The 17,938-nt window shown below is 40.7% G+C and overlaps 1 protein-coding gene across 1 annotated transcript; it reads right to left on the bottom strand.

Annotated features, from left to right (window-relative positions):
- Positions 1-3,995: 3,995 nt before the first annotated feature.
- Positions 3,996-12,460, bottom strand: LOC147918118 (endogenous retroviral envelope protein HEMO-like). Its single transcript, XM_087430582.1, has 3 exons — positions 10,815-12,460; positions 5,255-8,392; positions 3,996-5,077 (listed from the first exon to the last, which is right to left on the bottom strand). Exons 2-3 carry the CDS (start codon positions 5,310-5,312, stop codon positions 4,059-4,061), a joined length of 1,077 nt encoding a protein of 358 aa, XP_087286708.1. The 5' UTR covers positions 5,313-8,392; positions 10,815-12,460; the 3' UTR covers positions 3,996-4,058.
- Between the last annotated feature and the right edge of the window lie 5,478 nt (positions 12,461-17,938).

Raw genomic sequence — 17,938 nt, 5'->3', positions numbered from 1 at the left:
TTCTGTGAGAATTCAGAGAATTCTAAGATTTCATAAGAATCTAAGAATCCAAGAATCCATGAAGCAAACAAACATTGGAGACAGAACTACCCACATATAGTGTGATATTGAACAAGGATCTTCATTTCTCTGCTTCAGAGTATATGCTCTTTCCTTCTGCAACCCTGCCATGCCCACACCTCAACTGCACACGTGGACTTGAAGGACTCAGTTGTCTCGTCCATCAGCCAGCGCCTCATGTCAGCTCTCACTCCACCTAGCGCTCCGTAGCTTAGGGGAAGTGATAGACAGACTCTGTTGGAAATAATTTAGAAATGGAGAGCCTTGGCTTTGTGAGTTTAGGTTGGAGTATTGTAGCAGGAGGGACAGAGAGGTTTAGAGCAGGAAGAGATCTGCTGGCTTAGCTGTGGAATTCAGTGTATTGAGAACTGTAAGGCACCCGACTCAGCCAGGCAAGGAGAACACTTTCTGCATCATGCCCTCACTTTTGGCTTGGCCTTGGGCAAGGCACTTCACCTCCTGAGATTCTTTTCCCTTTTCTGTAAAGGAAGGGTGGGAGGAATACTTAATGGCCCACAGGATTGCAGAAATGGTTAAAACTTGGGACCTGGCCAGCCCTAGCCCACTCAAACTCTATTAGCTTAATTTGACATGAAAAAAATGAACTCAGAGTCTAAAGAGTTCTTGTTCACTAACTGGCTATATGTTTTCAGTCAATTCAACCTCTTTGACTTCCTTGTCACTTTTCTCATCGGGCAATACTGTTTTCTTCCCAAGAAGGTTTGAGGGATAAAAAGAGGCATTTCAGTAAATAGCATCAGTGCCTTCTACTGGAGGGCTCACTATGGACCTCAGACTGCATTGTTTCAGCCTCAGAGTGCACGAGGTAGGCATGACATAGACACGGAGGAGGAGGATCTGGCAGTTTGTGTAGCTGGTCCAGGGTCCCATGGCTTGTGAGTGAGAGAACTGGACTTTGAACTTGGTTCCATTCAGTCCCACTGTGTGGCCAAACCTCAGTTCTGGTTGCCTGGTTTTCTAGTGGAGAGAGCCCTGGAGGCGGGCATTGGAGTGCGGCCCCCTCTGCAGCCGATGCTGGTGGTCTCTGCTCCATCCCACATTCTCTGTCAATCACTGGGCTGGGGGCAATGAAGGCTACAGAGCTGACAAAGTCACAATCCATGTAGACAACTGCAGACACACACCAAAAAAAAACCCCAAAAAACAATGCAGACATTTGAAATAGAGGCTTACAGTAAATATCAAAGAGTGTATTTGTTTTCTGTCGCTGCTGTAATAAATTACCACACATGTGGCAGCTTAAAACCATTCATTATGTCACAGTCCTGTAAGTCTAAGTCCAGGGGAAGCACGACTCAGCTGGGTCTTCTGCTCAGAGCCTCACGAGGCTGAAATCAAATCCTTTCCAGAGGCGTGGATCCACTTCCAGGTTCATTCATGTCGGCAGTGTCGAGTTCCTTGTAGTTGTAGATTGAGTCCCCATTTCCTTGCTGGCTGTCAGCTGGAGGTTTTAGCTACTAGAAACCACCTGCATTCCTTGGTTTGGGTCCCCCTTCCCCCAGATTCACAGCCTGCAATGGCAGGTCGAGTCCTCACACTTCAAATCTCTCTGGCCTCCTCTTCTTCTCCAGGGAGCTGGAGACCATTCTCTACTTGTAAGGGCTCATGGGATTATGTTAGGCTCATCCAGAAAATCTAGGATAAGCTCGCAATTTTAAGGTGCATAACCTTCCTTATGTCAGCAAAGCCCCTTTGCCATGTACTGCAGCACATTCAGAGGTTCTGGGGATTCGGTTGTGGGCATCTTTGGGGGGCCATTATTCTGTCTTCCATGAACAGGATGAGAGAAAGGACAATGAAAGCACTCACAGTCTCAGAGGACAAAAACAGGGCATTTGTAGGAGACAGTTAGAAATGCAAAGGCCGTTCCAGGTAGTGAGAAAGACATAAAACTTAAAAAGCAGGATTTAGCCATAAGGTTTAAGTAAGAACATTCATCTCACTACATTCTTTTTTAAGACAACAGGCCACATTGTCCAAGACATGCTTTGGAATGCCTAAATGGGTCAGTCCCACCTTCTCTGTCTAGTGAACACTTGCATATGCATAACAAAACCAATTAATTAATAGAATATTAACTCCTATACATCAAAGAGAAAATGAGTCCATTAAGTGCTGGCACTAAGGCACAGAATAGAGACATTCTGAATGATGGTTCATCCTGAGGGTTTTCTAAGTTATGTCCATCTGCCTCCAGTTGGAAGGGCTGGTATGGAAATGCTAATTGTCAGTAGGAGGACTGTGGGATTTAGTCATGGTTATCTCATTTCATGCTGACATTTTCCAATGTTCAACCCAAATATGGCCTCGTGGAGCTCCTATGGTCAGGGGAAAGGGCATTTATAGAATGCTGCGCAGACCTGGCTTGATCTATATCCACAGCTTACGGTCATGTTACCTCGGTCAAGTTACTCAGACAGCTTGAGAATCTGTTTTCTCTGTTGTAAAAAGGGAGTTTTAGATCTAGAAGTTTATTATAAGTTCCCTATAAATAGTGGCTATAAATTAATGACAAATGTCTTAAACTTCTCATGTTTTCTCCTGGTTTGGTCTGAATTGGCAAGCAACAGGAGAGAACCTGAAATGCATATAATTAGTCCTTTACTAGGAAAGGATTATCAAAGATTCCCAAGTGAGTGGTCTCTACCACAAGGAGGATGGTGAAAGCCGGTCATAGCTGGTCATGTGGGGAGGACTGAAGGATTTGTAGAGTCCAGCCTGGAGAAGAGAAGACCCAGGAACAATCAACTGAACCATATGAGATTGATGATACTCAACCATTTTGACCTACATAAATGGCAATTTTATAAGATTCAACATAATATATGAAAACTTTTTCAATCTTCCTGAGGTCTGTCACAGGAAATAAAAACTAAATCAGTCTTTACAAGAACAAAACAAAAGCCCACCAATTAGTAGAGATTATCTTGTAAACATGTGATGTAAGGAAGGATTTTAGTACAGTTAAACTTTCTAAAGATGGAATGAGGTGTTCTTAGAAACTTTGAATTTCCTGTCAGTGGAGACATTCTAAAATAGCTTGGACCACATGGGAATTCAATCCTCAGGTATCAATTTATACTCTATAAAGTTTATAGTCCTTTCCACCTGTCGGGGGAAGAGGGAGAATCTCCCTCTGCCCTTTCCCTTAAGGTTCTTCTGACTGGCCAAATAATCAAGAAGACAGGTTAGCAGGAGAAAATAATACCAAGTTTAATAACATGTATACATGGGAGAAAGCAGGGACACTGCGTTTCTCAACACAATAGCAGAAATTCTCGTCTTAAATATCATTTTCAGCCAATGACAAAGGAGGATTTGGGGGTGGGGGGAGTCAGTTACAGGAGATTACCACTAAAGCACAGTAAACAAGAGTAAGGTTTATTATACAGCCCCAAGGCCTCATCTTCCACATTGATAAGTTACTAGAAATGAGCTCACCCCCCCCTTTTTCTCAATACAGAGAGGGAGATACCTTTACAAATGGAGACTTCCCTTGTAAATGATTGTCTGACAACTCCTCGCAGGGCCATCCAAAGAATGTGGCCAGAGAGACAGAACTCCCGATAAGATGGGCTTGTTGGCGCCTTTTCTATTGTAACCTCTATCCTAAATTATCTTTTATAGCAGTCATGATAATAACCCCTTCCTAAAACAGATTTTTTGGTTTTAAATTTTTTAGGCAGTTTGGGAGGGGAAACTCAAATATTTTTCCTGAGCTCTCTGAGTCCTTATTGTCTTCAGCTCGAAATAATCCGCATACCAGAGTGGTGCTTCCTGGGGCAGCTTGCCCTGAGCACCATCAGTTCCCTCCTCTGAAACTTCCCTAGAAGTTTCACATATTAAAGCTGAGCTGGTGACTGTGGAGAGAGAAATCATGTTAGTACCCGAGTGATAAGAAGTCTGCAAAGAGAGAAAAGAACATAGATTAGAATGAGGATGAACAAGCAGAAAAGAACAAATCGGAGCATATTTTTCTACACTCCATTAAACCAGTCCCCCAATCCTGGAAATAAGTCAGTCCAGTAAAATGTGTGAGCTTCGTTTATCTGATGAAAAATGTCAATCTTCTCTTTTAATAGATTTAAGTTAGATATTACTTGACCTGTTTGATTCACATAAAAGCAACATTTTTCTCTAATGATTGTACATGTTCCTCCTTGCTGGGCAGTGAGCACATCCAGAGCACGTCGATTTTGGAGCACCACAGATGCTAGGCTGTTAATCTCTGACTGGAGTATGTTCAAGGTTTGCATGGTGGTGTTGAACTCTTGTTCCATTACCATAGAGAGATTTAATATTGCTTTTTCCAACTCATAATCTCCAAAGCTGGGGAATAGGACTCTCAATGTTGAAAAGAACTTGGAGTTGTGATACACAAGTGGATTTTCCACGATTTCTCGACTGGCACGTTTATGTGGCACAATCTTATGAACAAACGAACCCAAGTTTGTAATTTGGCTAGCATTTAAGGTGGAGTGTTTGGTGACAGAAGGAGCCAGGTATCCAAGTCTGCATCGTCTTGACCAATTAGGTGGGAATCCTTTATACACTTTGTTGCCGCATAAAATGAAAAGACCAGTGTAGTTTAAAGACAAGGTTAGAATTGAGTCTGTAGTTCCCAGGATCTGGACTATTTCATGATCTGTGCCACTTGCACTGTTACTACCTAAACATCTCCATTTCCCATGAGCTCCTATCAGTCTGCGAGAACAGAATAGATTGCGGAATAGCTGGTACAGGAGGCCTGCAGTCTGATTTTGGCAGCTATAAAGCCTGGTCTTGTCACCTGACCAGGTGAGTCCAGATTTTTGATCCACCCATATATAGTCTGTGGCATTGGGCAGCCTAACCATGCGGATAGCTGCAATACCCCAAGTTGTACACAGGTGGCTCGTAGGCCACCCAGAGCACTTGGTGATTTGGCAAAAGTTTGTGCCAGAGGGAGTAGTGATAGAGTCACTTACAATTCTCTTGAGAGTTCTGAAGATGCCACCTGCGGAATCAAACCACAGAGTTTGACTGTAATATTGTCTCGGTATGTCACCCAGGAAAGGTCCAGCGCCATGTTTACTTTCAATGCAGAGGGAAAAACTTTCACCTATTGCTTGTACTTGGGCAAGGGACAGTCCTTGACCTTCTAAGTAGTCTTTCTGGGGCCCAAGTGACTCACCAGGAGAAGAAGCAGAGTGAAGTTTCCCTTGTTGCGGATACCATACTCTGTTATTCATCCATTTTCCATACTTAGTCTACCAGGTGTTCATATCAGCAGGAACAAAGACTAGTTCAGGTTCTTTTGCACTATCTAGCTGTTGACATAACCAACAGTCAGATTGATTAGTTAGCGTGGCTAGGGCTTGGTAAACTGGCATAAGGGGGTGTTTGGTCTGTGCCCGACCTGTTGAAAAGGAGAGGGTTAGTAAAAGCAAGACACAGATCGGAAAAGAGCCCATAGCGGAGACTTAGAGAGGGGAAGAGGGACAGATAGAGACCAGCACTCTCCAGTCAGCTTTCTAATAAATGATTAAAAATATATATATATTTATATATCCACTAATAGTTTGTGTGTGTGAGTGTGTATATATATAGGGAGTTTTGAAGTAAGGGGGAGGAAATGGGTCAAAGTAGGTTTTCTCGATCCGTGATCTTGGGAAAAGCTGTCTACTTCGTGATGTCGGCTGCTTCTGGGGCCTGGGTTTTGGCCCTCGAAATCCTTAGTTTAAGGTCACCTGTGGGGATTATCTCCCAGTTGTCTTGAGAGCGATGTTCTGGGTCTATTTTGGCGTGGCTCACATGGATCCAGCAAGATTTTTCCTTTATTTTGATGGCAGTGCAGGTCGTCAGTAAGACTTCGTAAGGTCTTTCCCAGAGAGGTGATAGTGCGTGTTTTCTTCTAAAGACCTTGATGTACACCAGGTCTCCTGGTCGAAAGGGATGGCAAGGCTTGTCAGAAGGTGGTGGCCACGCCTCTTTTACCTGTTGACGATATGCTTCAAGTATACTAGTTAATTTTTGTATATAACAAGTCACAGCATCAAATTGTTCACTTAAGTTCCCATAATATTCATTTAATCCAGGAATTGAAGGTTTAGAGACACCAGTAGGCATCGGACGTCCAAAAACTATTTTAAAAGGAGTCAATCCATGTCTGTTATTTGGAGTATTTTGAATCTTTATAAGGGCCAAGGGCAGAGCTTCTGGCCATTTAAGTCCAGTTTCTTGACAGATTTTTCCTAGAGTTCTTTTTATATCTAGATTTTTACGTTCTACTTGTCCTGATGATTGAGGGTGATATGGGGTATGAAATTTTAATGAATACCCCAGAGTTTTTGTAAGCAAGTGGTTTATCTCTGCTGTAAAATGAGTTCCTTGGTCTGATTCAATCCATAAAGGAATGCCAAAACGAGGAATAACTTCAGTTATTAATTTCTTTACCACTGTTGTGGCATCTGCATGTCTGGTCGGATAGCATTCAGTCCATCCACTAAACATGCAGACAATACCCAAACAGTGAGAGTAACCTAAAGCTGAAGGCAAGTCTATAAAATCCATTTGGAGTGCCGCAAAAGGCAGCGTGGGCCTGGGAGGACTTCCTGGATCACACTGATTTCTCCCAGAGACTTGGTAAGATTTGCAAGTTGTGCACTGGGAGGTGATTTGGTCAGAAATTTTATGGATGCCAGGGCAAAACCAATTGTCTTTCAGTTCCTTAACTATCCCCCGTTTGCACATATGTCCCATTTGGTGGGAGATAAGTGCAAGCCAAAAAGTCAAAAGAAAAGGAGCTACTGGAAGTCCATTTGGTCCAATGTATAATCCATCTGATAATTGTTTGGCACCCTTTTGTATCCAATTGTCTTTTTCAGATAGTGGGGCATTTGCCTGATAGTTAATAACATCAGTCAGGGATAAAGGCAGGTTTAAGAATTGGGTGGAAAACGGATAAGGGGGTCCATAGTGAGCTGCATGTTTAGCAGCTCTGTCAGCCCTGTCATTCCCTAAAGATATGACATCAGTCTCCTTAGTATGGGCTGAACAATGAACAATGGCAATTTTTGAAGGAAGGTGAATAGCTTGTAATAAGGCTGTAATTAAGTGTCTATTAGCAATAGGAGTTCCTGCAGAAGTTAAGAATCCACGGGATTTCTAAATTGTGCCAACAGCATGGCAGACTCTAAAAGTATATTTGTGTAAACGAAAGAAAAACAAGGTTAATGGTTAGAGCAAATTGTAAACCAGTTTTTGAGTTCAGAGGACAGCCAGTGAAGAAGAATTTTAGATGTCAGCGTCAAAGTATCTTTTGCAGTTTAAAATGTCTCTGATGGTGTCGTCAGGTCATCTCTTAAGTTTATATCAAGTTCATCAGCTTTAGTTTGTAAGGCTTCAGGAAAAAGGGCAGGTTCAGTTTTCAGTGATTTCAAATGAAAATGATGGAAAAAATCAAAAACATTAGTTTGGACATCTGTAGCCAGATATTTTAGGAGACTAGAAGAAATCAGGATCCAGTCCAGTCAACAGATATAAAACAAAAACCTCAAAAGACAACAAAACTAGGATCTAATATCCGCAAATTTATACTGAAATAGTTTTTACTGAAATATAATTTTTTTTCTCTAAAATCACCCTCATTTTTATTAAGATAGCAAAATTAAAACTAGTTTGCAAAATAAGTCTAGTTCCAATAGAGTTGGCTCAATTATTTACATAAGTACAGCAAGAATAGCAATTGATCACATAGGCTCTTTTAAATCTGCTTTGCTGGAACTTTTTATAAGGAATCTCAGATTGAACTTCAAAGGCCTCTCGAGGCCAGGAAAGCCAAGCCAAGGATTTTGTCATCAGACTTTGCCTGTAATACCTATAAATTTGGGTGAATTCCTCTATTCCGAGGTTTCTCTAAAATATACCTGCCAGATAAGTGACATTTTTTACTTATCTTGGTAAGTGCCGTTTGGAACATAAGGTACCAGGCCAATATTTTTACGTGGCTTTATTCTATAAAGTCGAATCTTCATTGCTCAAAAGCTGTATGGTTATATCGCAAATATGATGTTTTAGTCACAACCTTGGTAATATAACCAGTGTTTTCAATTGTGTCCTGTTATAAGGAGAACAGATTCTTATTGAACTTATGCAAATAACTATATTGTCATGAAAACAACAATATTCACTTACTAAGAGTTTTTAAATTTGAGGGATCAGATAGAGAGAAAAAGATAAATATTTCAATTTTACTTACAAAAATATCATTTACTAAATTGCTGTAAGTCATAGCTATCTCAGGAGAAAAGAGAAAAAGTTTTCTTTAAATCTGAAAAAACAAAACATTAAAATTCAGCAATACTTCAAATGAAAAATCATAAAAATTATAATCATCTTTATCAGTTCATTCAGTCCTGTATAATCCATTTTTGATCCCAATCTTTTTGTTAGCAGCTTCATGAAGTTATCAGTCTCTCTATCAGATTTCTGTAATTTCTTTACCCAGTTCAGTTTTATGATCAGAAAATTTGTTAGAAACCTGTATTCCAGTGTAAATATCAGAGTCCTTTCTATGAATTTTCTGAAGTTGAAACATTTTGCAAAAGCATTAGAGCAAAGAAATAAGTCTGTAAACAACAAGACCTCAAAATGGCAATTGACAAGGAAATTTGGTTAAGTTTGTGACATACAACACTTTAAAATAATAATAACCAGATTATGACTGATAACCAGGACAGATCAGAATTTCAGTAATGTTATACAATTTTAAAACACCTATGTCAATAACATTTGCCCACATAATAGCACCTAAGCAGGCTCATCATCACTGTTCTGACAATGTTTTCTATGTAATTGAACATATGGAATAAGCCTAATAAGTTTAGTATCTTTTCTCTTATAGGAAGAGAGCAAATTTCTTTGAGAAGTTCCAGGGCCCTTTGAAAATTTTCAAAGAAAAAAGTAAAAAAAAGACTTTATTTAAGATATGAATTTTGGGGAGCTTGTCAAAAATATAAAAAGTCAAAGCAAACAGAGCATTAACAGTCCAAAAAGCCTTAATAGAGAGACTTCAGTCTTTTGAACACAGGAAATTATTTTAACAGTTTTTTTTTTTTTCTGTCTTTTAGGTAGACTTACTCAAAGGTAAAGAAAAATCTTTTGTAACCTCTTTATCAAGTTTAAGCAAATTATCCTTTTAAGAGACAGAAGACTAAATTTTAATTTTGTACCAGCTTATTTCTGCTATTAAAACTCATTTACTTAATTAAATTCATTTCAATCTTAGCCAACTTGACCATGTATAAAACTCCTTTTCCAGAATTTTTCTTTCACAAACCTTCTATAACTTTTTTTTTACATTCAGAATTTGTCCCATGTCTTTCTTTTCCCTCCTAGTACTTGAGGACAAATTTATCTTTCTTAACCAAACAAAATATTTCCATTCTTTGTACCTTTATACATCTTACTTTCCTTGTACACAGACATATTTTTCTTAATTTTTTTAGTAGCTTCAATCACATATATTAATTAGAAATTTTAACCCTTAGAAACCTTAATTTGTAAGTAAAAACTAAGTAAACAATTATAAACTTTCTTTTACATTAGTATCTTGTGGCTTGGAAAATTTATAAATACTTCATAACTTCTAGAAACACATTACTTTATAGTACAATCTTTTAATAAAACACATGTTTACCAATAGACCCAAAACACCTTTTAGTTTTCCTGTAATGAAAAGCCAAAAGTAGACAAATGTACATTTAGCAATCAATGTCTAATATCTTATCTTATTTGGAAATGATGATACTCAGAGAATTTTTATCATAAAATTCAGCAAAACTCTAAAGTTTTAGGTCACCAAAAAGAGTTTGGAAGCTGTAACCACCATAACACATAATTATTGTTTAAAGTTCATCCAACATTTATCTTTTTCACAACTATTTACTTGTTCCCAATAATTATTTAGATTGCCTGTAAGACTTCATAAGACATTAGATAAAATTAGCCATCATTTAAATTACTATTTTTGTTAACCAGTTCTGTAATAGAAATAACATCAGTTTTTTTCTACAAAATTTTATGTAAATTTCATCACCTCTTATACCTTTAAACATAGTTATCATTAAGATTTTTATCAATAGGTCTTGGTCTTCTAATTTTGGACAAGGGAAGCATTCCCAGTCAGACATTTTAAAACATACTCAGGTAAAGTTGATGTAACTGCTATATAAAATTAGGTCAAACATTCCAACCTTTATAATCTTATCAACACTTACACTTTTACATGTTCTCAATTCAATTGTAACCTGAGTCAAGGTCTTAAGACTAGTCAAATTTTTCTCTTTCTTTTTTTTTTTGGCCTTAATTCATAGGTACCAATTAAGCAATTATGTGAGAGCTCTCAAAACATTTTTTTTCTCCCAGTTTAGAAGTTTTTCCAATTTAAAGGATCCGTCGTCTGGCCATTGACGAGTAGGATCTTCATTTGTATATTTATTCCAATAGTGACTCGAACCAATAAGCCTTTTTAAGGAAAGACCTGGAGGTAACTTTCCACGCTTAGAATAAATCTTTCTCATGGACACAAGAGGCGTCCCTGGTAAGGGCACAGATGATGTAGCCCCCATGATCCACAGAATTCACTCCCAAAGATATTCAGACTCCCCTGAGAGCTTGGCACAGCCGGACAGAGACAGTTCGGAACCCCAGTCTACTCGACTGGCCACCAAGGTGCACCCCGGTAAATGCACCTTCCGTATGGTGGAGACCAAGGAGAATATTCTCACTGGTCACAAAGCCAAGTTTTCTCAGGACACAGAACAAGACAGAAGGAAAAACCTCATCCGGTTTTTTTTTTTTTTTTTTTCTTATGTGCACAATGACAGCTTTAGCCACGCCTTAGGTCTCTTGGAGCCAGAATAATACCTAGCGGGGGAGGTGCGGCGGGGTCGGGGACTGTGTGCTTTACAGAGTACCTCGTCATTGCACGGACATTTTCTTGCAGTTGGCGGGGGACCTGTGTCATCTACCCCGTTCCGTGATCCAACTTATCCTGACACGGGAGTCTTCTGAAAGTGGCGAGCGCCCTAATGGCTCTTAACTGCTCGACCCGCGCCCACTTAAATTTGCGGCATTTTTGGCTTCCAAGATGCCCTCGGCAATGGCCTTCACTTCATGTGCATAATAACCCACAGCAAAGTTTGTAGACGCCGGTCTGGTGAGACCCGCAAACTCACCAGTCTGTGGGGCCGGCCCGGACAGCAGGCTTATAGGGGCTATGCCTGCGTCCTACCCTATGGTATTTCCTTCTTATGACAAAAGACACAGACAAAAGAGAAAAACAGAGACTACCTCTGGGAGGAAAAGGGATCAAGATCAAAACCAAGAGTACTCTACCAAATTTAAACCAAGAGTCACTAAAAGCCCAAGAAACTAGTTTCCCAAATATTTTCTCCTGCCAATCTAAATTTAGAAAGAGAAAAAAATTCTCACCACTTCTTTCCGCCGGACTCCGCAGATAGAGATTCAGGGAGGCTAACGTGGTAAGAAGTCTTACCTTTTGCCGGCTTTCGTCAGGCGTTCCCGTATCTCATCATCTGCAGTAGTCCAGGGAGAAGGCAGGTCTTCCAGCCAGAGAAGGCAACTTACCAGCCAGTGCTTCTCCTGGCTGGCTCGCCAAAACTGTCGGGGGAAGAGGGAGAATCACCCTCTGCCCTTTCCCTTAAGGTTCTTCTGGCTGGCCAAATAATCAACAAGACAGGTTAGCAGGAGAAAATAATACCAAGTTTAATAACATGTATACATGGGAGAAAGCAGGGACACTGCGTTTCTCAACACAATAGCAGAAATTCTCGTCTTAAATATCATTTTCAGCCAATGACAAAGGAGGATTTGGGGGTGGGGGGAGTCAGTTACAGGAGATTACCACTAAAGCACAGTAAACAAGAGTAAGGTTTATTATACAGCCCCAAGGCCTCATCTTCCACATTGATAAGTTACTAGAAATGAGCTCACTCCCCCTTTTTCTCAATACAGAGAGAGAGATACATTTACAAATAGAGACTTCCCTTGTAAATGATTGTCTGACAACTCCTCGCAGGGCCATCCAAAGAATGTGGCCAGAGAGACAGAACTCCCGATAAGATGGGCTTGTTGGTGCCTTTTCTATTGTAACCTCTATCCTAAATTATCTTTTATAGCAGTCATGATAATAACCCCTTCCTAAAACAGATTTTTTGGTTTTAAATTTTTTAGGCAGTTTGAGAGGGGAAACTCAAATATTTTTCCTGAGCTCTCTGAGTCCTTATTGTCTTCAGCTCGAAATAATCCACATACCAGAGTGGTGCTTCCTGGGGCAGCTTGCCCTGAGCACCATCACACCCCTGAGATTCAGGGTTTTAGACTTGAATTGTCTAAACATTATTATTTGACATTCAAATCTAGTGTATGCAATGTAAAATTTAATTGTCGTTAGTTAATAGAATATGGAGTGTTAATTAAATGTGATTTATTTTATTTCACCTGGTTAATATTTATTCCTCATTTATGTCCAAAATAGCTAAAGTAGATTATTATCCTAAAATTAAAAATAAGATTGAGTACATTATGAAAAGTATATTCATAATTATTTTGTATTACTTAAGAATGTATCCCATAATTCTTGAAATTGTAAGAATTATTCTGTTGACCCCTGCCATGAAAACCTATTGAGTTACTTTTTTGTCAATTTAAAAATTCTTATTTTATAATGATTCTTCTTATTAAAATATTCAGAAACGGCACCATTTTCCAAAATTCCTCATTAAGATCATACATGCTGCCTGTTTGCAGCTCATTCTGATTCAGTGAAGAATACTTTAATGGAGTTCATTGTACTTCTGAAACAAAATCCACATAAGAACAACTAAGGATAAAAAGGGAATGGTTTTAAAATTTTCTGAGAATAAATGGGTTTTAATTTTGATTTCTGATTAGTTCTTTCTGTCATTAATTTATTCGATCCTTTTCAGTTTCTGTTAAATGCTGACTCTAGGACACACAAAGGGAAAGGCGAGTCGAGCATGAGTGATCTATGCCTTTTTCCCCACTGTCAATCGACTGCATTAAAACCTTAACTGCCTGGGCCGGCCCCGTGGCTTAGCGGTTAAGTGCGTGCACTCCGCTGCTTTCGGCCTCAGTTCGGATCCCGGGCGAGCACTTGTGCACCACTTGTCACGCCATGCTGTGGTCGGTGTCCCATATAAAGTGGAGGAAGATGGGCACTGATGTTAGCCCAGGGCCAGGCTTCCTCAGCAAAAAGAGCAGGATTGGCATGGATGTTAGCTCAGGGCTGATCTTCCTCACACACACACACACACACAAAAACAAAAAACCTTAACTGCCAGATTCACTGGTTGGCAAATTTATGGAAGACTTAATCCTTGATCAATTTATTTGAATAACATGTGAGTATTGAGAAGTATAAATATGGAGGTCCGCTTTTCTTTTATAAAGTAAACTTTAATTTCAATGTATTTCAAATCAAAGTAGAATTTAAAAAGGATAATTAATTTCACTAGAACAAGAAAATCCACCGAAAACGAAGAAAAATAATCCCTTTGGAGAATCCCTAGAGCACTTCAACACAGCACGTAAAGAAAGAGAAAATGGAATCGGGGGAGCCCTTAGGACACATGGATCCCAGTGAAGCTGTGGCAGAGCCTGCGGGCTTGGTGGGGCAGCTCGGGAGTGCCATTAGGTTTCCAGTAAGTCAACTTTCTTCTCCCAAGACCTAGGTCCCTCCTCCACACCTGTGCAACCCCCTGCCCCCAGCAGCCACGATGACATCATTGCCCTGAGATGGCTCCTGTAGCCAGCCCCCCAACCCCTTCAGCCTCTTCAGCCTACCCCCAGGCAGCCTAGCCCCCAGGCAGATGTCTCCTGCAGGGCCCGGTAGGTACAGGGGAGCTCAGCCTGGCCTGCTGAAGGATTCCAGCCAAGCCAGCTCTCAGGTGGCTGTTAGCCCGAGCTGGCGCTCAGGGCGCCGGGCCACGCCTGCACAGCTACACAGCCCAGAGGTCTGATGCCCAAAGACAGGAGCCAGCGGCATTGGCCTCTCCTCAAAGCCTCAGACAAAGGGCCCTTCGCGTGGCTCTGGGCCAGCGTGAATTCTGTTTTGTTTTTTTTTAAACCAAGAAAGAGAAAAAAAATCATTAAGTAAGACATGAACACAGGTTAAGAGAATAGGGTATTATTCTTGGCTCTCTGTTGAGCCTCTTGTTCATTTTCTCATTGAAACTGTGAAGAATCAGGTCACGGGGAAGAATGTATAAAATGGGAGGCACCACGGCAGCTGAAGGTACTTAAATTTCAAGTTAGATTAAATGGAGGAGTCTGTGTCTCCCCTGGAGGCCCGTATCATACATCTGCCTTAGGATAGTTTTCTTTTGTGATAAGAAAGGCGATAAACGTTAGCAAAGACTTTGTGTGATGGAAAACCCTGGGAGGCAGAGGATTCAATTTGCATTGACTTTGCAGATGAAAAGAAAGTTATGATAAACATCTAGGGAAAAGAATGAGCTAAGGGATGTCTTCTTTTTTGTTTTTGTTCTCTCTCTTTCTCTCTAAAGTTTGAAAGTTTGACAAAATTTGCTTGGAAGGCCCGTTAGACTTGACAATCCTCTTCCACAAAAAGAGAAAGATAATATCCAAGGAGGTATTGCAACTTTGTCATTGAAATTTGATACGTATTCAGATTGAGGGACAACATACTCAGATTTTAGCATTTTTAGTGCTTACTTAGTAATTTGCATCTACATTTTCTTTTTCAAGTTTTTAAGAAATTTTATTCAATTAAAGAAATATCTGTGGAGACCTAACAGTCACTGGGGTGATGCAAATATGAATGAGAAGGAGATTCTACTGTCAAGCATTGAAAATAAGAAAGCTGGATTAGTTAGATTCCAGAAGACAGCAAGTGAGCAAAAAGGAAGGAAGGGGAACAAGAAAAGGGAGCGATTTTCTAGGATTGTGGTTAGCCCTGAATAGTTTCTTGGGGGATTTGAGTTCCACCTCTCCCTGTTACTAGCTGTATGATTTTAAGCAAGGTATTTAAACCTGAGTTTTCTCATCTGTAGACTGTTAGCCATTGTTAATGAGTATTAAGGCATCTATCATTCTGCACATAACGTGTACGTGGTTACGTTTAATCATCACCTCTACATTGTCAACGATGCCATTTTTACCTTCTACATTTACCTTTCCTGTATTTGGTATTTCAAAGTTAGAGACCTTTTAAGTCTTCCATTGTTGATTATTTCTCTCTCTTCCACCTTCTTTTGCTTTGTATATTTCAATGCTATACTATTCAGTACCGAAAGAATTAAGCCATTATAACTTCATTATGGAATAATAATAAAAAATACATTTAGCAGCTCTATTGTCGGTGATATGTTTTATCTTACGTTCCACTGTGTCTAAAGCAACAAGTCTTAACTCTCTTTTGTTTTTACTTAAATTGGCCTGGTATATCTATGATCATTTTCTTCTCCCCTTTTTTATCAGTGTTATGGATTGAATTGTGTTCCCCCAAATTCATTTGTTGAAGCCCTAACCCTCCAATGTGACTGTATTTGGAGACGGGATCTTTAGGGAGGTGATTAAGGTTAAATGAGGCCGTTAGGGTGGGTCCCTGATCAAATAGGACTGGTGTCCTTATAAGAGGAAGAGACACCTGGGGTGCAGTGCACTTGCAGAGAAAGCATTGAGAAACAACCTTGTGTAGCCAAGGAGAGAGCCCTCACCAGAAAAAAACCAGCAGGTACCTTGGGCTCAGACTTCCAGCCTCCAGAACTGTGAGACCATAAATTTCCTTTGTTTGAAGTCACCCAGGCTAGGTACTTTGTCACGGCAGCCTTGGCAGACTAATAAAATCAGTCAACTTAATTTTTTAACCATTCTGTGCCACCTTTTTTTTAGGTGAGTCTTTTAAAAACATTTGGATTTTTTCCAACCAAATTAAATCTTTTTCTTAACAGCTAAGTCTGTCTAGTTAGATTCTTTTAGAGTATAAGATCCTTTGAATGCCAAGTGAAGGTTTGACTCTTTTATAGTTTAGGTGCCTATTAAAAATTTTTCAGTTGTGCTCTTCTCTCTTCCCTTTCTCCCTTCTTCCCTGCCTCCCACACTCCCTCCCTTCCTTCCTTCCTTCTTTCCTTCCTCTCTTCCACAAACACTTACCTGGCAGGTATTGTGTGCTGGGTTTGAAGTGCTTTAAAGATGTTAACTCATTTAATCCTAAACACAAATATGTGATGGAGGGAGGTGCTGGTATCATCTCCATGTTGCAGAAGAGGAGACTAAGGTCTAGAGAGACAGGAAACTGTAGGGGATCAGAATTGGCCACCCCACAATGTGTCTCTTCGGCATGAGGAATATTTTGGGCTGGTTACTTTTAAAAACTGCAGACATGGGATAAGCTCTGAAAAGCAGAATTTACCCTTTGTAAGAGACATTTACATTTGTAAGGGAAATCTCCATTTGTAAAGGTATCTCCCTCACTGAACCAGGAAGAAGGGGGGTGACTTTATCTCTAGAAACTCTTATCAGTGTGGAAGGCAAGGACTTAAATCTGCATATTAACTTTACTGTGCTTTTCTGGTAATCTCCCATAACCGACTCCCCCCACCCCCCGACATCCTCCTTTGTCTTTAGCTGAAGATGTATTTAAGATGCAAATCTTTGCCATTTTGGCGAGTTACCCAGTTTTTCCTGGGTCTCTCCCATGTGTACATGTTGTAAAGCTTTGTTTGATTTTTTCCTGTTATTCTGTCTCATGTCAATTTAATTCATACTCCAGCCAGAAGGACCTAGAGAGAGTAAAGGATATGTCTTCCTCTCCTACAAAACTTTCCCAAGTTCACAGAGCTGAGAGGGCTGCACAGACAGTTGGCCCCAAGCAGCCTGTCCTTTAATTGTGAGACTGTCTCCTACAACTAAACACAGACACCTTGGTCTCGGAGAGAACGTGCCCAAGTAGATGGTGGGCAGGGAGGTCAGGAGATGCTGGCTCTGATCCTGAAGGGGCCTGGGCCAGAAGAGTCCTGATGTGAGCTCCTGGGTGCAGTGAGGGGGGCACTGAGAGCTGGAGGCTGTGGGCCCAGAGGGGCCTGTGAATATGCACTGGTGGGGAGTGGGAGGCATCCCATCTGGCAGGGCATGTCAGTCTGTGCAGTGACCCAGACAAGAAAGCACTGGGAAAATAGGAGAGAGGTTCCCATATTTGCACCCTAAACTAATGGATCCATTTATGCAGAGGCCCTATGCACTTCTACTTGGGCAAAGCTATCACCTCCAGACAGATAGGGCAAGTTCACTCCATTTGGGTTTCATGGTGGGAACTAGGGCCAGCTTCAGGGCCAGGCAGCCTATAGCTGTGTCCTAACTGGGACTCCTTCATTTTCCTCTGAGCCTTCTAAATCTCTGATTCCTCAGATGAGAATGAGAATAAGTCCAGTGTTAGCACTTAATCATGCACAACATATTCCAACTTCTCGAATCCTGGCCTCCAGCAGGCCTGCCCCGCCTATGTTCATGGTCTTGGTTAATGGAATCAGCCTTCACCTGGGTGGGCTACCTAGAAGCCTGGATAATTCAACCTCCCTTTCCTCACCTCCATATCTTACTAGTCTCCAGGTCATTTGGCACGGAGTCCGCCCCGTTAGACCAGTGCACCCACCCCTCCTTTCCACACCCAGCCCCTCAGCCTTGATGTCTGATCCCTGAGACAATGAAGATCTTCCTTTTCTGCACCCGGATTCCCCTTCCCTAACAACCTTCCAGGTCATCTAATTATGCTATACTTCCCTATCCAATGCCTCACCCGTGTGAAGGCCGC

The sequence above is a fragment of the Ceratotherium simum genome, chromosome 1 (assembly GCF_057802395.1).
Source record: "Ceratotherium simum simum isolate JZ-2026a chromosome 1, ASM5780239v1, whole genome shotgun sequence".
Classification (NCBI taxonomy): domain Eukaryota; kingdom Metazoa; phylum Chordata; class Mammalia; order Perissodactyla; family Rhinocerotidae; genus Ceratotherium; species Ceratotherium simum.
This window is presented reverse-complemented; position numbering and strand designations above follow the sequence as displayed.

Excerpts from the sequence above, each read along its gene's own strand:
- LOC147918118 (XM_087430582.1), bottom strand. The coding sequence starts at position 5,312 with ATGAATAACAGAGTATGGTATCCGCAACAAGGGAAACTTCACTCTGCT. Across the intron at positions 5,078-5,254 it reads TCACTCTGCTTCTTCTCCTG|GTGGCATCTTCAGAACTCTC; the intron begins GTGAGTCACTTG and ends TTGATTCCGCAG.